General features: G+C 44.7%; 1 protein-coding gene across 1 annotated transcript in view; it reads left to right on the forward strand.

The window, feature by feature from the left end:
• Positions 1 to 6,303: 6,303 nt before the first annotated feature.
• The window catches only part of TNS4 (tensin 4), a 35,463-nt gene continuing 19,575 nt past the window's right edge, over positions 6,304 to 22,191 (forward strand). Inside the window, exons 1-4 of the mRNA XM_081166350.1 lie at positions 6,304 to 6,550; positions 14,668 to 14,709; positions 14,744 to 15,289; positions 20,793 to 21,204. Of these exons, the coding sequence (XP_081022476.1) occupies positions 14,806 to 15,289; positions 20,793 to 21,204 (896 nt within the window). The 5' untranslated portion in view covers positions 6,304 to 6,550; positions 14,668 to 14,709; positions 14,744 to 14,805. The remainder of the gene's footprint in view (positions 6,551 to 14,667; positions 14,710 to 14,743; positions 15,290 to 20,792; positions 21,205 to 22,191) is intronic.

Below are 22,191 nucleotides of genomic sequence, written 5' to 3' on the forward strand. Positions count from 1 at the left end.
TTCCCTGCCTCTATTTTTATCCTCACCTGTTAGGTAGGTGAGGTTGAGAGGCAGTGATTGGCCCAAGCTCAGCCAGTGGGTTTCGTGCTGAGCGGGGATTTGAATCCTGGTCTCCCAGGGTTCCCTACATTGCAGTGCATTTCTGTAAAACTTATACAGGGTCCAAGATAGTATCCTGCCTGAGGCAAAGGATACGACAACATCCAGTGTATAGAAGCTAATCGTTGAAACTTTGTTCAGCGTTGGTAATGCAAGAGCATTTTTGCATCACAAAGGGCAGCAGACTAGCTTAGAGGGCAGGCCCTACGGTGTATGCAACTCTGTCTCCCAACACCTTGCTGCTGCTCTCCACCCTACACTATCTGCTGCCTGAAGCAGTCACCTCATTTCGCCTAAGGGTAGGGCCAGGCCAGGCAAGGAACAGGCTATGTTCTACTTTCCTTGAGGGTTTTCTCCTTGAAATAGAAAGCCCAATCAGGTTCTCCTCCTGACCACCAAGTACCATCCTCTACCTCGATCAAGCACAACCTTCTCTGTGCCTTGGCAGTAGAACCTATGCTTCTCACACAGAATATTCCAAATTCAATCCCTTGTATCTCAAGGTATGGCTGTTGGGTGTCTTCCTCTCCCGTCTACAGTAGCTTGTAAAAGTGGTAGACAAATTGGAACACGTTCAGAGAGGTGGGTAAGAAAAATGGTCAAGTTGGTATGGAAAACGTGGCCTATAGGGAAAGGTTGAAGGAACTGGATATGTTTACACTGGAGAAGAGAAGACTGACAGGCAACTTGATGGAACTCTTCAAAAGTCCAAAGGGCTGTCACTGTTAAGTTGTGGGTGAATATATCAGACAACACAGCGATTCTTCAGACAGCTCTTGTTTATTCACAGGCCAGAACAGAACTGAACTGAAGGGTTCGGCCAACCTGCTTATATAGAGCTCAACTACAAAGCAACAGTAACATCTTTCTGTAACTATCCAATCACTGAACGTCAGTTTCAATTCCTTATTTGCATATGCAGACCTGAGTGAAAACTATCTACAGTATCCCCCTGCTGGCCCAGGGTGAGAACTTCAGTACATAACAGTCACAAAGATGATTAGGCTCTGTTATGCATTATACCTTTAAAGCACATTCAAAGCCTGTTCCCCCTCTCAAATAATTTTGGACACTGTAGTTTATTAAGGGGCTGCTGGGAATTGTAACTCTGTGAGACATAAGCTACAGTACCCAGAATGCTTTGAGGGAAAGGATGTGTTTCGAATGTGCTCTAAAGCTATATGGCGTGTGCACCTTCTCTGCTTCCCCAGGTAAGTAGGTTCAAGTTGTAGAAGATAGATTTCAGTTGTACAGTAGGGGAAGCATTTTAAGGCCCTAACATTTAAAAGCCCTGAAGTTAGGTTACCAGACGTCCCCATTTCCTGGGGACAGTCCCCAGATTTACAAATCAGTCCCCTGACAAAATCCATCTGTTTAGTAGGAAGTTGAAAAGTGTCCCAGGATTCACTGAAAAAATCTGGTAACCTTACCCTAAAGCCCTAAACAGCCTTGGCTCAGTATACCTGAAGGAGCGTCTCCACCCCCATAATTCAGTCCAGGCACTGAGGTCCAGTTCCGAGGGCCTTCAGGCAGTTCCCTCACTGCGAGAAGCAAAGCTACAGGGAACCAGGCAGAGGGCCTTTTCGGTAGTGACACCCGCCCTGTGGAATGCCTTCCCATCAGATGTCAAAGAAATAAACAACTGTTTGACATTTAGAAGACAACTGAAGGCAGCCCTGTTTAGGGAAGTTTTTAATGACTGATGTTTTAATGTATTTTTAATCTTTTGTTGGAAGCTGCCCAGAGTGGCTGGGGAAACCCAGTCAGATGGGCGGGGTGTAAATAATAAATTATTATTATTATTATTATTATTATTATTATTATTATTATTATTATTATTATTATTAGTGAGGGCGCTTCCAGGGAACCTGATTCTTGAACATTTGTCCTGATTTGTTTTAATCGGAACGTTGGCTGTTTAAATCAATCTTCTTTCTGAGTTATTTGTGGGAAGGCTAGAGGACGACATGTAAAAGCACATGCCGTTCCCTGCTTTTCAGGGCATTTCCCCCTCACTTTTTTTAACCACAAAAAAATTGATCTTTTGGGGAAGTGGGGTTTAATTGTGTAACCTGAACTGGCTGGCACGTGATTGCATCCCAACTGAAAATGGTGATGGTCTGAAAGCATCCAGTGTGTAGCTTAACAATGGAATCAATTATCAGGATGTTGACGCTTTAAAAAAAAGAAAGAAAAATTAAAAATAGCATTATAGTGTTATAATGCTATAACCCTCTTTTATCTGTGTGGTACCCACTAATGGGTTAAACATTATAGTGAGAAATGTATTTTAGTACTGTTTAAAATAAATATTTGCCTTTATTATTACAGTGGTGCCCCGCAAGACGAATGCCTCGCAAGACGGAAAACCCACTAGACGAAAGGGTTTTCCGTTTTGGAGGTGCTTCGCAAAACAAATTTCCTATGGGCTTGCTTCGCAAGACGAAAATGTCTTGCGAGTTCCTGCAGGGGTTTTTTCCTCCCCCCCTTTTTCCCAAGCCGCTAAGCCGCTTATCAGTTGATCCTAAGCCGCTAAGCCGCTTAACAGCTGATCCGCTAAGACGCTTATCAGCTGATCTGCTAAGCTGCTAAGCCGCTTATCAGCTGATCCGCTAAGCCCGCTAAGCCGCTAATAGCGCTAAGCCGCTAAGCCGCTAATGGGCTTGCTTTGCAAGACGAAAAAACCGCAAGACTCAACGGATTCTTTTCGTCTTGCGAGGCACCACTGTATTTATTACTATCATTAATTAAATTTGTATACCTCCCTTTACCCAAAAATCTCAGGGCAGTTCACAGTATAAAATTAGAATATAAAAAAGACACAAAATACATAAAATAAGTAAGAACAGAAACAAACCAATAGCACACACGCCTTTCACAACACATTTAAAAGGGCATTGAATGTCAGTCGGCCAAAGGCCTGGTTTTCATGGTGTGATAAAATGCCGTGCAAGTACAAAGGTCCTAGCGCATATATGTGCTGAGCTTCAAGTGACCATGTGACCTACTCTCAGCAGCTATGTCATGCTCAGTTCACTAGTGTGAATGGAACGTAGAGAGGTTCGCATGCACAGGAACTGTGCAATACTCTGGACAATGAGGAGCCTATTGCAATTCTGCTTGTAGCTTACGATGGAAGATCAATGCTAAGGCCAGTAGCCCCCGACACTTCTTACTGGATGTTGTAGTGCAGAACAGGGAAATATGCTGCTTGTTCTGGAGAAAGTAGGTAGGCAAACAAACCCCTGTGTTGCAGAGAGAACATCAGAAATATCTAGGCAACACGATGACCATGTACATACGCAATAGACAGTCTTTATAGAATTCCTTCAAAACCATAACAAATACAAAATTAAATCTTTAGTCCCAAAGTCTCTGAAAATCCTTAAATGAAGCAAGGTACCAGACTTTGTACGATGAAAGACAAGCTGCGAAGCTTTGTGTATTCGGCAAATATGATGTCCAACACTGAACAGTGATTCCGGATATTGACTACTGTTTCGTAGAATTATTCGTCAGCGTGGTGGGAGGATATTGAATTGCTTCATAAACCCATCTTATTTTGAATGAATGTACGTAAATGAAAATATCAAATGCTGTGAAACAGTGCTCATGTAATAATATAGTCACTGCATATATCCTCCCACCACGCTGACGAAGAATTCTACGAAACAGTAGTCAATATCCGGAATCACTGTTCAGTGTTGGACATCATATTTGCCGAATACACAAAGCTTCGCAGCTTGTCTTTCATCGTACAAAGTCTGGTACATCGCTTCATTTAAAGATTTTCAGAGACTTTGAGACTAAAGATTTCATTTTGTACTTGTTATGGTTTTGAAAGAATTCTATAAATTTGAAGGAATTCTATTGTGTATGTACATGGTCATCGTGTTGCCTAGATACAGTGGTACCTCGGGTTAAGTACTTAATTCATTCCGGAGGTCCGTACTTAACCTGAAACTGTACTTAAGCTGAAGACCACTTTAGATAATGGGGCCTCCTGCTGCTGCCGCGCCGCCGAAGCCCAATTTCTGTTCTTATCCGCCCTGGGTGTCACCAGTGAGGGGGTGACAAAATGCCGGGTGGCACTCACTGTGCGGCCTGCAGCGCGCCTGAGCCACGCGTCTCTCCTGGGAGTGACGTGGTGGCTTGGGCGACCGCAGGCTCCGCGCTGCCCCAAATGGTCTGCCCGCCATCTCCCCCTCAGTTGTAGGCTGAGTGGGAGGAGGCAGGCAGACTCCTCGGAGGCCCCGTCCCGGCTTGCCCTGCCCCACGGGCAGCTGGCCCCACCCCTGGGTGCAGGGCACACGCGCCGCCCCAGGCGCGTGATCGGTTTGCTCCGCCGCTGGCTAACAGACCTCTTGCTTATCCAGAGAGTTTTCAATAATTTTAAAAGTGTGCTTCTTTATGTGTTCACTGGCCCAACAGGGCCTGTTTCCTTGTCTCCTGTTTGAACAGCTAGTATGAAAAGCAGCCTCGTAAAAGCCCTGCCATAAAAGGTTTCCTATCTGTGGGTTGCTGGCTTGTTTCATTACAGTGATCAGGCCCTTATCTTGGATATCACACCTTGGAGTTCTGCAGAACTCAGAGCACAGAGATAGGGGCAGAGGGCAGAGCAGAAGGAGGCAAGAGGAAAGGGAAGGCTATAAATAGGAGCTTTCCCCAGTCGGCAGAGCATGAGACTCTGAATCTCAGGGTTGTGGGTTTGAGCCTCACGCTGGGCAAAATGTTCCTGCATTGCAGGGGGTTGGACTAGTCACTAGATGACCCTCGGAGTCCCTTCCATCTCTACAGTTCTATGAAAAGCACCCAACATATGTATACTGGGCAGAGGCTGGACTTCTTGCACACATCGTGCTACTTTGCTAAGCAGCATAAGGCCCACTGCAAGAATCAAGTCATCCGCATGGTGGCTGCAGAAATATAGATGCTCAGCCTGTGCTGAGTCCCAGACCTAGCTACATCAGCTCAGAATTAAGCGCATCCACCATCATTGCCAGAGCAGTGTCAAATTAAAGGGCCATGTTGAATTTGGTGTATGTGCTGATGATATACAAGTGGGAGCCCCAGCAGGATTACCTGGCTGGGAGCAGCAGCAGAGAGTGTCTCCCCGCAGACGCTCTAAGTGCCCCTATTTTCTTATATATATTAATTTTTTATTAAATTTTCTGTTTTTACAATTTTCTGTTTTACAAAATATCCTTAAAATATCAGTGACTTCCCTTCTTCTCTTTCCATGGTTCATTTTGCATAACATACGGTAATCCCTGCATATTTTACATAACCTAAACCATTCAGTATTCCATCGTTACATCCATCAAAACTTATTTACACTGCTGAATTTATCTTAATGCTGCCAACCTTTTCAAGTGTACACAATATCCCCCCATATAGTCAATAAACATTTTCAATCTTCTTTAAACATATGTTCTTCTTGTTCTCTTATTCTATATGTTAGATCTGCAAGCTGCGTATATTCCATCAGTTTAAGTTTCCATTCTTCTTTAGCTGGGACCTCGCTCCCTATTTTCCAAGGACATCACTGATTTAGAGAAGCCGTCCCAGTTTCTGATTTGATTGCCGAATGTCCCACTTTTCCTTAGGAGGTCCCTGTTTTCATTGGAAAAATGTTGGAGGGTAGGTTCCCAGTGCCAGAGGTGGGTATGCGGGGGGCAGAGAGTGGAGGGCAACATGAGGAGGACACAGCAGGACAGGCACATGCCCTTCCAATCCACTCTGTCGCTCTAATTGGAAGTCACATGCCTGTTGCGTCCTCCTGACGCCCTGCCAGCCCCACACTGCTTCGTGAGGCTGGGGTGTGGGATCCGATTCACAAAGCAGTGCAGGGCTGGCAGGGGCAGTGCAAGGAGCAGAATGTGCCCTGAGGAAAACTGTGCCTGGGGCAAAGCTCTGCCCACACTTTTCACCACACGAGTTCTTGTTGATGAGTGAAGGGCGCTCTGCACATTCTCAGGAACACTCTCCGTCTGGTACTCCAGACTGTGAATGAGGGAGCCTGGATGCCAGCCAGAGGGCACCAGAGGGTATTGTTCTCCCTCCACCCCTCGTTTACCAGAAATCGGGATAAAATCCCCCCACCTCCTTTTGTCAAATGCCCAGATTCACTTCTTTATTTCTCTGTTTGTTCATTTCCCCTTTACATGTCTTCCTGCTTAGTGAAGCAATGAGTTGCGGTGGAGGGAGCATGCCTGGCCGGTTGCCAGCTTCCACAGTCAACTTATTGGGCTTTTTTTTCATTACTCCTGGACATGACTCGAAGAGACACGCCTTAGCAATCCAGGTGTGGCTGCCATGAGCTCACCTGGCATAGGCGGGAGGGGACGACCATTAAAGCAACAGCACCCTCAAGGCACTCATATCTTCTCACACTTTCCCTTTGCCACACTTCGGAGTGAGTATATCACAGAAAACAGCTGCTGCAGCTTAGGTAATGGAATGATTCTTTCTCTTTCTTTCTTTCTTTCTTTCTTTCTTTCTTTCTTTCTTTCTCTCCCTCTCCCTCTCTCTTTCTCTTTTTTGTTTTCCCCCTGTTCTTCACTTACAGTTGCAACTTTTTCCAGCGTCCCGTATTAAGTTGCATAATATCTGTCCCACTATGATGTGTCATGTCTGATGGATTGGAATGTAAAATGAGGGATCCCCACATCCATTTTTTTCTTGTGACTGGTCTAGAACACGGTGATAAAGAAACCCCCAAACGCTGCAGAATCCTTTCGGTTCTAGAGCAGTCACGTTCTCCATTATGCATGTTGCATGCAAAACGTGTGCGAAAGAACTGAAGTTGCTTGTTTTGACTCTTGACCTCACTTTTATCTTCTACGAAACCTTTGCCAGTGCTGTTAGCACAGGGAGGGGAGGACAGTCTGGTTGCACCTGGCCTTTATTCATGGAGCAAACTGGATAATATGGGTTGATGTGCAGAGGAAGAGTTAAGTGGGTTTTGGCTTGTCAGGGGAAATTATGGGGGATCCTGCTTACTGCTGGACAGGGTGAGCCCTGACACTGGCTATGCACTTCCAAAACCTGGGGTGCTTCAATATCAGGGATTTAGTATGGAATTGGCATGCTTCGTTGGCTCACTTTTTATAGGGCATCCACATGACACCATCGTCCTGTCATTGTCATCCTGTCTTTTCTCAGGGTTCCTCCAGATGATGTTTATTGAACACTTGCCCAGATTTACTTGCACAAAGATTATGTGGAGGGTAGACTATGCCTAGTCTTTTTTGAGCATTCCTTTTGATTTGTTTGCAGGGAGAATAAGTGTTCAACCTGATTTGTCTGTGCGGTGTTTATATGTTTTCCCGCAAATTATTTGTTCCGCCCACACTTCTCATTGCATTTTCCCGCCATTTTCCTAACAATGAAACGTCTGCAGTTGTTTTCTGTTTGAAGTGAATTTGGCTAAGTAAGCACTATACTTTTCCAGTACATTTGAAGCACGTTTTCACTGAATGAATTCAGGGCACTGCAGTTTACCTGTCACAGAGCAACAACTCCCAGCAACTCTTAACTCTGTGAGGGGCAAACTACAGTGCCCAGAATTTTGTGAGGAAAAATATATGCTTTAAATTTACACTGTGTATGGGCCCTTAGTTACATAAGAGTGCTAAAGTGCTGTAATCCACTTTAATCCAAACACCATGCCTTTAAAGCTTTCCCCCACAAATCCTAGGAACTGTAGTTTGTTAAGGGTGCTGGGAACTGTAGCTCTGTGATGGGTAAACTAAAGAGTTGCTAAATGCAAAAAGGGGAAGGCTGGAGGGTTGTGGAAATCATGGCCTAGATAGGGGAAATGGAATTAAAGGGCTGCTGACAGGACCAGAGTAAAAATAAACATGGGTTCTTTGGATATGATACACTAGATTTGATCCAAGCCCTGGAAGCTATTGAGAGCAGTATTGCTGCATCAAACACTGACCTACAGTTAGGAAAGGGGGGTGGGATTTGTTTGCAAATGTGTGCTTTCAAAACAATATGCGAACCAAAGCACGGTTCTCCTTCCAACTTGGTCTGAATTTTGCAATGCAGTTCTCCAACCACATGTACAAAAATTCATGTTTAGGGGGGTTTTGCGGGTGGGTGTTGTTGATCTTGTTAGTGTTAATTTTTTATCTATATTTTGGATCTTGTGATTTATGTGGAATTTTTCAGTTTGGTTGTGTACTTTTTGATTTTTTTAATTATTGTTAATGACTAGTTTTGTTATGCTCATATCTATTTAATTTTTTATACATTGTAAACCACCTTGCACATGGTTTGAACTTTGGAAAGGCTGTAAACAGAAGAATAAGTGATTGATTGATTGATTGATTGACTGATTGATTGATTGATTGATTGATTAGTGGAAATAACATGCTGAAATCCATGCTGTTACAAGAAAAAAATGTTCTTCCCCCTCGAAAAAAATGCGTAGACGAAGAGAAATGTGTACAAATTTTTAACTTAAGACTTTAAAACAAACAAACAAATCTAGAAAATATATGTGTGAAAATGGAAAGAAGTGAATTGAAGATTGTATAAATAGAAACTGAGAGAAACCAACATTAATAACTTCATCCCTGTTTAACAATGGGGGCCAACATTTATTCAAAGCTGACTATTTAGTCACTCTTTTTTGTTCTTCCTGTTTGAAATTTGAGCTGCAAAAGCAAACAAGCCCATTTCCTTATCCTAGAAATAACATGGGAAGGAAGGCCGGATCACAGATTACACGCTCCTTAATCATCATTGGGTTCCTTTGTGGCGCTCCTGGATTAAGAGGGTGTGCCGGGGAGATGGCAGGATACCGTTGCCATACTGAGGCTTGTTTGTTTTGACTGTAGTAACAAGAAGCCATGTTACCAGTCACACAGCCTAATGTTAATATGCCTCACAGACTTGGAGACACAAGGCACAAAACTGTGTGGCTTTAGAAATGCCCAGGGTGATTGTCTGTAGGCCTCATGGCAGGAATTGACCCTCCTATTAGACAGGGTGAGTCAGCCGCCTCAGGCAGTTGATTTGGGGCATCATGAAAGGTCGGTTAATTTATCCATATTATGTGTTTACCGCCAGAGAGGGCAGTTTTTGTGGTGTTTTCAGCCTCAGGTGCCAAAGTAACATGGACAGCCATGGACAGCTTGACTTGGAGTGGGGGTCGGGTCACTTTACCTCAGGAAGCAAAATGTCTTGGCTGGTCCTATTTGAAGGACTGGTAGTGTGAAAAGGATTAGTAATAAGAGACAGACATTTATAGCCTGCCTTTAAATTAAGAAAATGTCCGAGGCGACTCACAATAAATATCATCTCTGCCCTCCCCCCATTTATTTTATTAACTGGTCAATGACACCTCTAGTAAATCACTAAACGCCTGGTAGTTAAAAAGAGCTTGTCTAGTATAGGGGCTAAGAGTATTTGCTGGAAAATTTCTGGGTGAAATCTCACCCCACCCCTGAACTTACTAGGGGACTCCAGATAAGCCACTGTTCTCTCAGCTACCTATCTGCAATATGAAGATAATAATACTGGCATAACTTGCAGGACCGTTGTAAGGTTAACAGGAAATATGCCTATGAAGCATACTGAGCATTTACAAAATGTCTCCCATGAAGGCTCTGTGTTTCAAGCAACCTGGGCTCCCCTGTTCTTATTGTTGCTCAACTCTTCCCAGACATTTAATTCCTAAGCATGAATCTCAGGACATGGTCTGCTAGCTAAAAGTGGTGTGTGTTTTTCTGTCAAATAGATTGCGTAGACCAGGGATGGGGAACTGGATTCCTCCAGCAGGTCAGAGTCTGACTTCGCCAACCGCCCACCACGAGCCAGATTCTGACATCCCCAGCACATACCCCATGTCCCACTTTGACCCACCCATTTGTCAATTGCCTGAAACCATTATGATACGCTTTTGAACCCCACGAACCTTTCTTTTGCTAATCAATTGCTCTCCAAGGGGAGCTTGGGTTAGTCACTCTCTCCCAGCCTTGCAGGGTTCTTGTGAGAATGAAAATGGCGACATGCTGCCTTGAGCCTCTTGGAGGAAAAGTGGGGTATAAATGTTGTAAAAATCTTCTGCAAAGGGCTATGTTTCTATTTTCTTTAGCTCCTCCTCATCTATCTTGCAACATCGTCTTCGTTTTACTATACAAAGCTCTTCAGATTTCTACTGTTCTCTTGCTCTTCCCACTTTCCAGCTTTTTAACATTTGCACTACTCCATCTCCTCCTATTTATTTAAAGCAGCACCTGCAGCAAACTCATCTCCTTCTCACTGATTTTCCAAGAAAAGACCTTATGACCTGCAGCTTTCCTCCTTTCCATTTGTTTTTTTGCTCCTTATTGTCTGTCGCTATCAGATTGTGAGCCCGCAGGCAGCGCTCATCTCCTTTCAGCTTCTGAACAGTGCTTAGCTGTTAAAAGCTCTAGAAATAATACCAGGATTCCCTTATTATTTAGCAGTTAAAGAGGCTCTCCAGGCAAACCTCTTGGGAGGAAGGTTTTGCCCCGCTGTTTTTTCCTCCACTGTGCTCACTTGTTGTTTTAATTATGCACACATCAGTGACGTAGGGTGGGAACTTCTCCAGTGTTTCATTTCTCTGTGGGAATGTTTTCCATTTCACAAGTTCGTTAGCAGCAATATTGGGCAAGTGTTTTGCTACAAGTAAATTAAATGGGTTATATTAGATCGCTCTCGAAGGCATCAGAAGAAGAATAAAAAAATCTGATGCAAATGGAAAAAGTTCCAACATAGATTACTCTATTCGAATTAGCCTGATTTGCATAGGAAATTGTTGTGGTTCAAAGTTTTCCAAAACAACAACAGCAACCCATCAACAATGGATGTGTGAGGGTGTCTGAATTTTATTTATTCATTTGTGATGTTTATATCCAGACTTTCCTCAGAGAAGCTCCCCAGAACAACCCTGAGAGGTAGGCCAGGCTGAAAGATTGTGACAGGCTCAATGGCCACTCAATGAGTCTCATAGTCTAATGGTGGGGGCATGTTTGAGCCTGGGTTATCCCACTCCTAGTGCAACATACAAACCACTACATCACCCTGGCTCTCACTCAGTCCCCAAATCATCCCAACCTTATTTTTAATTTGGTGTGCTGTTCTCAGAAAAAGGCTGGGGGGGGGGAGAGACTGCTGCTCTGTTGTAGTGATGCTGTGAAGAAGAAGAAGATGCTGTGAAGAAGAGAGCCAGCGTGGTGTAGTGGTTAAGAGCGGTGGACTCGTAATCTGGTGAACTGGGTTTGCTTCCCCACTCCTCCACATGCAGCTGCTGGGTGACTTTGGCCAGTCACACTTCTCTGAAGTCTCTCAACCTCACTCACCTCACAGAGTGTTTGTTGTGGGGGAGGAAGGGAAAGGAGAATGTTAGCCGCTTTGAGACTCATTCGGGTAGTGATAAAGCGGGATATCAAATCCAAACTCCTCCTCCTCCTCCTCTTCTTCTTCTTCTTCTTCTTCTTCTTCTTCTGTGAAGCACTCCTTAGATCTTGGAGTATAATCGTACCTTGACTCCTAAACGCCTTGGGAGTCAAACGTTCCAGCTCCTGAACAATCAAAAACCGGAAGTAATTGTTCCGATTTTTGAATGTTCTTTTGGAAGCCAAACATCCGACGGGGCTTCCACAGCTTCCTGCAGCCAATCAGAAGTCGCGCTTTGGAAGTCAAACATTTTGGAAGTCAAACGAACTTCCTGAACCAATTCTGTTCGACTTCCGAGGTACAACTGTAGTTGGAAATTCCAAGGAGGGACTGTACCCAAGCTTGGTTTCTTTTGCATGGGAGAGCAGTGAAGTAGATGACCCCTAGGCTCCCTTCCAAGCTTAACATTCAATGAGATCTCACCTCACCTTCATCTGAAGATGTGCAATCTTTGCGAGCATCTGATGGGCATTCCAAAATACTAAGAGATCCCTAATAATTTCTAAACCATTAGCTCCTACCATTGAGGAGGCAGTAGTCCATCCTGGACTATTAAGTAGAAATTTACCTATAAAAGGAACAGTCAAAGGTGTCTTCTTCTGTAGCCAGTATTAGATTTAAAAAGAAGTTCTGTACAGGCAGCAGGTTTGGGGGGGGAGACTGTAGCTCAGGTTCAGTCCACCAACATCTCAAGGAAGGGCTGGGAAAGACTCCTGCCTGAGCCCTACACAGCTGTTGCCAGTCTGTGTAGACAACATTGAGTTTGATGGAGCAATGGTTAGTCTCTATGTAACACAGTTTCTTTTCTTCTTGGGTTGCTTCCAACAGTGCATGTAAAACAGATCGTTGGTATGGAAGGGGCAGGAGATGGGTCATGTTTAAAAGAGGAACAAGTTCCAAAAAAATGTGAGAACCTTTCTTCCCCACCCCTGATTGTGCAAATCCTTACATATCTATGTAAAATGGCACTAAGCCTTCTCCCAAATCAGAAACACCTGTTATGTGGGGGAGAAAGTCCTCTGAAATGCATTGATCTCTAGTTTCCTTTCCAGAGAAAAGGGGGACAGAAAGGAGCCGTTTTTGTTCACGTCCAACAGTTATATAATTCCCAGAGCATAACGTCCTGGCTATTCGTCAAGCCTTTTTTCATCTGCCTCTCTCATCAGCCTTCAGGGCAGTAAGTCAACAGTTGCTAGACATGACGTACGGCAGCAATTGCAGCCCTTACCTTCTCCCTGCCTTGAGCCTAAGCTATAAACTTAGCCTGACACCCATTTGTCTGTTCCTGAAAGGGCTTGCTTCGGTAGTGGTGAAAGCTTTGGAGTATCTTAAGCAGGCTTGCACAAAGTTAACTTTGTGGGTGCGCCTGAGGTCCAACAAGGAAAGTTAGGTAAACAAAGAAACCTTTACACAGTTGTTCTGACCATCTGCAGAAAAGCACGGTGTTAGCTGATGAAGAAGAAGAGTTTGGATTTGATATCCCGCTTTATCACTACCTGAAGGAGTCTCAAAGGAGCTAACATTCTTCTTTCCCTTCCTCCCCCACAACAAACACTCTGTGAGGTGAGTGGGGCTGAGAGACTTCAAAGAAGTGTGACTAGCCCAAGGTCACCCAGCAGCTGCATGTGGAGGAGCGGAGACGTGAACCTGGTTCCCCAGATTACGAGTCTACCGCTCTTAACCACTACACCACACTGGCTACAAGTTACATCCCATTTGGATTACTGTACAGTGGTACCTCGGGTTACAGACGCTTCAGGTTACAGATGCTTCAGGTCACAGACTCCGCTAACCCAGAAATAGTACCTCGGGTTAAGAACTTTGCTTCAGGATGAGAACAGAAATCGCGCAGCTGTGGCGTGGTAGCAGCGGGAGGCTCCATTAGCTAAAGTGGTGCTTCAGGTTAAGAATGGACCTCTAGAACGAATTAAGTTCTTAACCCGTGCACTTTGATATGCTTTTGAACTGCTAGGTTGGCAGGAGCAGGGACCAAGCAACGGGAGCTCACCCCGTTGTGGGGAATTGAGCTGCTGACCTTCTGATCGGCAAGTCCTAGGCTCTGTGGTTTAACCCACAGCGCCACCCGCATCCCTCTTCATATATGTATATAGTTTCAATTTTATTAATGTTTAATTGTTTTTTCAACGTTAGTTCTTTCCACTTTTAGCAATTCTTGTTTTTATCTGTAAGTTGCCCTGAGTCCCATCAGGGGAAAAGGTGGAGCAATAATAATAATAATAATAATAATAATTAATAATGGAAGAAGCGGCAGAATTTGCGGTGGGGGAGGGTTTTAGTGGGAAACCACAAAAGTGTACTTTTACCTGACTATTATATTCTCAACCCTGCCCTCTACTGACTGGAGCCATTCAAGGTTGCTTATACCCAACAGAATTAAACCTGTGGGCCGGAGGTTTCTGGCTGCTAATCTATATCTCTATTTTCCTATCTGTGCTATGTTTTTGTGTATCAGTGCAATTGCCCATTTTTGCTGCTGAGCCCTCTTCAGCCCTTCCCAGAGTTGCCCTTTCCTTTCTGTGCCTGTTAATAAAACTGGTCTCTATTCTCTGTCCACTTGCAAGGAATCACAGATGTTATAGCATGGGTATGCAAACTAAGGCCCGGGGGCCAGATCCGGCCCAATCGCCTTCTAAATCCGGCACGTGGACAGTCCGGGAATCTGTGTGTTTTTACATGAGTAGAATGTGTCCTTTTATTTAAAATGCATCTCTGGGTTATTTGTAGGGCATAGGAATTCATTCACACACACACCCAATATAGTCCAGCCCCCCACAAGGTCTGAGGGACAGTGGACCCGCCCCCTGCTGAAAAGTTTTGCTGACCCCTGTGTTATAGCTACATTTGTCAATAAAACTTTGGCTCTGCATCTATTGTTTCTACTTTGCTCAAGGACTCCATGTATTTTCTTTAAAAAAACAAACCAACCTGTTTTCTTCCCCACCAGCACTGCCTGGAAGAAATGCATTGGTGACTGTCGTTCTTCTGCTTACAATTAAATAAGTAAGCTTCCTTTCTCCCTCTCTGCCCCATTACCTGCCGTTCTGAAACTAAAGTGCATTACCAGAGTGCTCATAACCATTTATCTTCTGTTTTAACATTCTGTTTGCACAGGTTTTCTCCTTTGATGCGACAGGCTCCAGGAAAAGTTTGCAGGTGTTTGCAACATCTTAGCCGCTCAGAGAGAGAGAGAGAGAGAGAGAGAGAGAGAGAGAGAAGATAAACAATCCTTGAAGACTTCACACCCAAAGGATGTCAAGGGTGATGCCAAACCATGTGCTTAGGGTCGGACAGACAATATGTGTTTCGTCCCAAGAAGACCACGCTCTCTTGCAGCCTAACGGTTATTCGCCTTGCCACACTTCGCCATCGCAGTATTTATATTATTCTGTAGAAGGCTGGGACAGACAGATCTCATTGACCCAAGGCAAAGGAGGTCCACTGCCCAAGATGGAACTCTATGACTCCTGTAAGCCGGCAGAGGCCACACCTATGAAATCCCCAAATTTGGGGGATAAATGTCTGCCAGAGGAGCCAGCAGAAACCAGCAATGACAGCTGCCCAGAATTCTCTCCCACTTTGGATGTGTCCATTGATAAACTGAACCGCCTGATCTTGGAAATTGACCCCACTTTCCAGCCTCTCAAGCTGAATCCAATCGAAAGCCAGAGTCCTAACCAAGCTGTTCCACAAAGCAGCACAGCAGTGGCCCCAAAACAGGAGCCAGAATCCCCAGGTAAGGTGTGGAATTCATTGAGTTACAGGGCTCAGTCTGCTGAGCTGATGAGAGGGCCAAATGACTGTGGATTGACCTTTCTTCCTGTTGCCTGCCCCCATGGGAGTTTATTGTGTGGTGTCCCTCAGAGGAGCTCTCACTCTCCTGAATCGCTGGAAACTTAGCTCCCACCCAAAAACAACTTCCGTAAACCTGTAGTGGTGAATGTTTCACCATTCTGACAAACAGCAGATGCGGTGACGAATCTGTGACTGAGCTCAGGGCCAGATCAACCACGAGGCTAATAAGTAGCCTTAAGCCCTCCTAATTATTTTGGCTTTCAATTTCCCAGCTCAGCCAGTGAAGTTGAGCTTCCCTGGACTAGTCACCTGCCCTTAGGCTTCCCTTCCTCATAGGTTGCTGTGTCTGAGAATAGCAGAAGGATAGGAAAGCTGATAGTCTTCTACAGTAGTACCTCTGGTTACGTAAACTTCAGGATGCGAAAGCAGCAATACCGGAAGTATTTGACTGGGTTTTGCTACACATGCATGCGCAGAAGCGGTCCTCAGGTTGCGGAAACCTCGGGATCCGACCAGATCTCCAGAATGAATCCTGTCCGCAACTGGAGGTACCACTGTATTAGCCTTTGGTCTTCCATACCTTTAATCTAGGCTTGATCTGGATTGTATTTCTTCGGACTGTAGATGGGGGGACATCATTGATTGCTCCACCACAAATGCATGTGTGTGTGCGCGCGCGCACACACACACACACACACACACACACACTAGGGTTCCCATATTTCAAACAGTGAAAATCCATTGTTTTTAGCCAAAGTTGTTGAGCAAATTTGCAAAAAAAGAGAAGGTTTTGGGCTATTTTTAAGGAAAATTCTGGGAATTGTAGCTCTATGAGGTAACACTGTATTAGCCTTTGGCTCAGCAGCCTTAACAAACTACATTTCCTAGGATTCTTTGGGGCAGGCCATGCCTGTTTAAAATGGTAGGAGGCTGCTTTAAATGTGCAGTGCAGATGGGACCTTTGTCAAAGTTCAGTTCAGATTATATTGACCACCTCACTGGCAGTTTGTGACCACTAGGCGTATGATGCATCCATTGACTTGTTCTAATTTGTGGTGTTTCTCCCCCCTCCCCAATCTAAACTCCATATGATTGTTCCCTCTAACACAGCTGATAGATTTTTCTTGATTGGATTAGATGTGCCAATTAAATGCAGCATCGTGTGTTTTGCCCATGACATGGGATGGGGGTGGGGAGGAGCCTGTTGAGACAAGTCTGCTTAGTCATTTTTTAAAAACTCAGTGGTGATGTCTCAGAGGGTGTTCCCTGCGATGATTGCCAAGGGCAACATGAGATTAACTGTCGTCTCCCCCACAGATTTATCTTTGAGCTGCAATAACCAAGCATGTCGGGAAACTAGGAATAAATTGCTTCTTTCCATCCCACACACTTCTATTTTCTATGTTGCTGGAAAGGTTTGCACACACATTAGATATTCTTATCTAAAATGGAAATGTAACCAATGATGTCCTGGGTGATGTCCTAGAACCCACTTGGCAACACCCAGGAAATTCAGGAAGCCACGGGGTACTGCATAGTTTTTCATATAAAGCCCGGCCTAAATGGTTTGGGACCAGAGAATTTGAAGGCCCCCCTCTTCCTGCACGAACGCGCTCATCAACTGCAGTCATCTTCAAAGGGAGCGCCTACTCTGCACTTTGCCATCAAGGCAGGTGTGTATGGCGGGGATGTGAGACAGGGCCTTTGCAGTGGTAGCACCTTAATTGTAAGACTCTATACCAAGGAAGATTAGACCTGCTCCTTCTCTGTTGTCCTTTAGGTGGGAGTTTAAGACATTTTTGTTCTGGCAGGCTTTTAAATGTGTTGTTATATGGTTTACTTATCAGTTTTATTTTGGCTTTGTGGTGGGTTGGATTAGATGACCCTCAGGATCCCTTCCAACTCCACAGTTGGGAAATCCAGCCAGATGATAATAATACACTTCTATGATTCTGTGACCTCCACTCTGGCAGGTGGCTATCATGCTCCCACTAGGTGCTTGAACCAGCTAATTGCCCATTAGAGCTTTCTGGTCCCCATCGATGACGACCGTGTCATGCTAAGCCTGAAGGAAAGGCAGAGACACATTGCATAACAAGGCAGCATGACTCACACCACCCTGCTAGGTTTTGTACTTTGGCACTACTTTCAGAGTACAAAATACAGACACATCGCATCATTTCACAAAGGGCGTGCACAGGTTATAAATTGCTATGTTGCCCTCTTGCAAAAAGCATGCAGTTGGCTATCAGGAGAGATTCACGAGTGGGAATTGCACACCCAGAACCCTGTTGGGCAACAGTGGGCAACCTGTGGTCCTCCTCATGTTGTTAGACTACAACTCCCATCATCCCTGATCATTGGCCATCCTAGCTGGAACTCATTAGAAATTGAGTCCAACAAGCATATGGAAACCCGCAGGTACCTCTTCCCTGCTAGTGGAGAAAAAGCAGCTTGTGACCTTTTTTTTGGAGGTGGGATTTGTAAGTAATAAGTAATTTGTCTCTCTGTTTCAGTGTTTCCCAAACTTGGGTCTCCAGCTGTTTTTTGTACTACAGCTCCCATCATCCCTAGCCAGCAGGACCAGTGGTCAGGGACGATGGGAATTGTAGTACAAAAACAGCTGGAGACCCAAGTTTGGGAAACACTGGCCTGTTCTGTCAGGTTCTGTCTTCCTCCTACCTCTGCCCATGTGAGGATAATTGTACTAACCAAACTTGAATGAAATAATATGATTCTGCAGGCTGGGGCCGATTGGAGTTCGGCAACATCTGGAGGGCTACAGGTTCCACACGCCAGCTATATGTGAAGTACTTAGAGCACTCAAAAAGTGGTTATACAAAGTGGTTAGAACTTTGCCTCCTGTTTAACACAATTCCTTCTCTTTCTGTATACTTCCAAAACAACTGAAAAAATTAACATCTTCAGTGCAGATTACAGTTGTTAGATTGCAATCTAATCTCCAGAAAGAGATCAATTGCAGTGGAGAGAAAAGATTGAAATGGGAAGCCTTCCCAGAAAAATTGGGCAAAGAAAAACAATGGGAGTTTTTGTGCCTCTATGTCCAAACTGAACAAATGTGTCACACACTTGGTAATAAAAGCAAACTTGTTCCCACCCCCAAGGTTATTCCTCCAGGGTTAGTAAAGTGGCACTAATATTATGCCAATCCTGCACAAACTCATTGATGCTGTGATAGTAAAGATCCCCATTTTATTTTATTTTTAAGGAAACCTTTATGTATATGTATGTAGTTGTGTATAACAAGGTTGGGGAACCTGTAGCCCTCCAGGGGTATTGGACTCTAATGGCTTATGTCAGAATGGCCCATGGTCAGGATGATGGGAGTTGAAGGCCAACAGCATATGGAGGGTCACAGATTTCTCCACCTCTGGAGAATATCAGAAAAAGATATTTCAATGTCATTGCCAACACTGAGGTGTGGTTTTGCCTCTGATGTATTCTTGGGGAGTCACCAGATGTTTTTTCATCTGGAGTCAGGTACAGACAGGACCTATGAGAAAAACTAAAGCATCAGCCACACCCTCCCATACAGGTGCCAACAAGTAATGGGCTCAATGATCATCACTGGAATGACTCTATATAACCCGTGTTTTGGCAGGGCTGTTTGCCTTCCAGATTCTGGAGGTCGTTTCTACCTGGAAAGGGAAAGTACCTGGAATTAAGCCAGGAGTGACCTTTGACCTCAAGTTTGCTTCTTAAAAGCTTTTTATATATGCATTTCAGGGTGATTGCCTTCACAAGCAGGGTACAAAATAATTTCACAGCAAACATTTAAAACCTATTAAAAGCCACATTACATTCCTTAAAATGATCAGTAAAACTCAACAATTAATTAAACCAGCTGATAAATTCTTTTTAAAGTCACCAGTGAAATGGCTGTAGGCAATTCCATTAATATGGGGCCATCACTGAGAAGGCACTGTCCCTAGTTCCTGTCAGCCTAATGCTTCTTATTGACAGGCCAGATGGACTTCCCCATACCCCAGTCATTCTTGTTTAGTTCCCTGTCTTTTTGTAGACCTCAAAACCTAGACTTATTTATTGAGCAAAGAGAGAACTGAACAGGAAAACAAAAGTAACTGCAAGAACTGTCTGAAGGTGGAATGTTTAGCTCTAACCCAACATAGTGAATGCACTTACTGTTTAACCCCATCATTTCCCATCACTACACTCTGCACATGCCCGGAGTCCTTCTCTTGGCTGCTTTTCTTACTGTGTGTATCCCAACACCAGGTCCTGGAATTGAAAACAGGTTCAAGGACAGAGGCCTGGTTTGGATGCGGCTTTGAAGAATCAGCAACTATAAACATTTGAGCGTCACTGTGCAGCTGCTTGCAGTTTGATGCTGTAGGGTTGAGCTGGTTGAAAGGGGTTGAGGCGTTTCTGCAACTGAGGCGTTTCTCTAAGATTTGTCCCGAGGCAAATCTAACTGCCTCTCAGGTAGTGGATGTACCTTAAACCAGAAGTTCTGTCCTCTACCCCCAAGTCATCCTACTCTCTTGTTAGGAAAGAAACAATATCTTTCATCAAAGATCAAAGAGAATAATGGGGAAAGAAACAAAAATAGTCCAATTTTAAGAGTAGAAGCTGCCTTCAAATTGGGTTGCGGAGGGGTAGCCAAATTTTGAGTTCTTGAGGAAGTGACTCACACAGCAGGCAACCAAGGGGAGATGGGAGCACGGTTAATTCTAACATTTGCAGATTCCTCTTTGTGAAAATGGTTTTCCATACACATCAAGTGCCTTTTCCTGGAGCCCGTCAGGATGAACTGATGAAAGCCAATTTTAACTCATGAGTTATTGCTGCAATCTGCTCTGATTGTATATTTTATCTTTATGAACACTGTTTTTATTGTGTTATGTGAGCTGGTCTTTGACTGTAATAAATTATCTATCTATCTATCTAACTGCCTCTCAGAATTGGCTTTAAGGGTGAGAGTAGCCAGACTTGTCCCGCCCCTCTAGCATTTCACAGTTGCTGAAAGTCAAATTTGTGAAGGATGCTTTCCCCCACTTTACAGAGCAGTGGTGGTGGTGATTTTGCTGCAAGGATTACTGAATCATAGAATTGTTCACTTGCAAGGGGACCCCATCTAGTCCAGCCTCCTGCCACATAGGCATAGTGTGAAATAGTGTGAAGCTCTTTTTAAAATGTTCTCTCTCTCTCTCTCTCTCTCTCTCTCTCTCTCTCTCTCTCTCTCTTACACACACACGGTGCTTCCAGGGCAATTTACAAAAGTACCGAACAAAACGCAAATATATATATAGATTTGAAAATATATATTGCTTCTTAGTGTAGTGAAACAGGTATATTGTTAAAAAAAAACAACCAGGGTTGGAGACTAAGCTTTGCTGTGCTCTATTTCATCTTGTCTGTTGCTCTTTTTTGCTTCTGAGGTTTTTGATGTTTCTTTCTGGCAGACATAAAGTACATCGAAATGACACCTGCCAGAGCAAAGTGCCAGGAGTCTCTGCAGAACTCAGCGAGTCCGTCCAGCGCCCCACATTCCATGTCTCCCCCAAACCACTCCCCTTTGTTCCCCCATGGAGGAACCCGCTCCAGTGGCCACATGACCTTCATGGTTGGCCACGATCCTGGTGGCCCCCAGTATCCCACAGGAAGGCAGTCGCCGGCTTGCATCCGAGTCTCTGAAAGAATCTCCATCCCGCAGCAGGACCAGAAGGGCTACGGGTCCAGTTCCCTCCTGGCTTCCTCCCCAGGCTTGGAGAACTTACGGAAGCTGTCTCAGCATGGAAGGCTGGTGCAGCGATGCAGCGAGGCATCTCTGCTGTCGACAAGTCCTGGGTCGGACACCAGCTACATTCTTGGAAGGTAAAGTTGTTGCTTGGGAATCCTTTGTACCTGATCTAGAAGTTAACTCATTCGGGTTTCTGTACCTTTATAACAGCAGTTGTGTAGAAGAGGGGCTTTCAGTAGGTGGGAGCTTGTCATGCACATCTATTAAAGGTACGGAAGCTCTATCATCTGGGCACCCTTATGCTAACTGATAATTATGGGAGAGGACTAGGAATTGAATGGAGTATCCTGGGGGGAAATGGGACTGGTTGAAATTCTGAACTGGAGCACTCCCCACCGCAATGTTTTGTTGCAGATCCCTTGCCTACTTGCAATTTTTGAGTTTAGAAGATAAGAGGCACCACATACTATAAGACAGGGTAGCAAACAGGATCTGGTCGAACAGACTGGATCCTGAGCTTCACCACCTCCCCACAGGTCATTGTGACAGGTGGGTGGGACTGCACTACCTGTCAATTACCATGGTGTAAAGTCACTAAGGGGACGGGGGTGGTGCTGTGGGTTAAACCACAGAGCCTAGGACTTGCTGATCAGAAGGTCGGCAGTTCGAATCCCCGCTATGGGGTGAGCTCCCATTGCTCGGTCCCTGCTCCTGCCAACCTAGCAGTTTCAAAGCATGCCAAAGTGCAAGTGGATAAATAGGTACCGCTCCGGTGGGAAGGTAAACGGCATTTCCGTGCGCTGCTCTGGTTCACCAGAAGTGGCTTAGTCATGCTGGTCACATGACCTGGAAGCTGCACGCCGGCTCCCTCGGCCAATAAAGCGAGATGAGCGCCGCAACCCCAGAGTCAGCCACGACTGGACCTAATACCTTTACCTTTAAAGTCACTTAGCTTCCAAGGAATGTGTGCTCTAAGCACACTCCCAATTCTTTCCTTTCTTTCTGCAGGCACAGTTTGTGACTTGACAGAGCCCTTCAGGCCAGAAAGACCTGCAGGCCTTGATATGGTGTTAATAGTTTTATGCCTCTTCCTTAATGCCTCCTCTTGTGTTTCCTTTCAT

This window comes from Podarcis bocagei, assembly GCF_964188305.1.
Source record: "Podarcis bocagei genome assembly, chromosome: 13".
Lineage (NCBI taxonomy): Eukaryota > Metazoa > Chordata > Lepidosauria > Squamata > Lacertidae > Podarcis > Podarcis bocagei.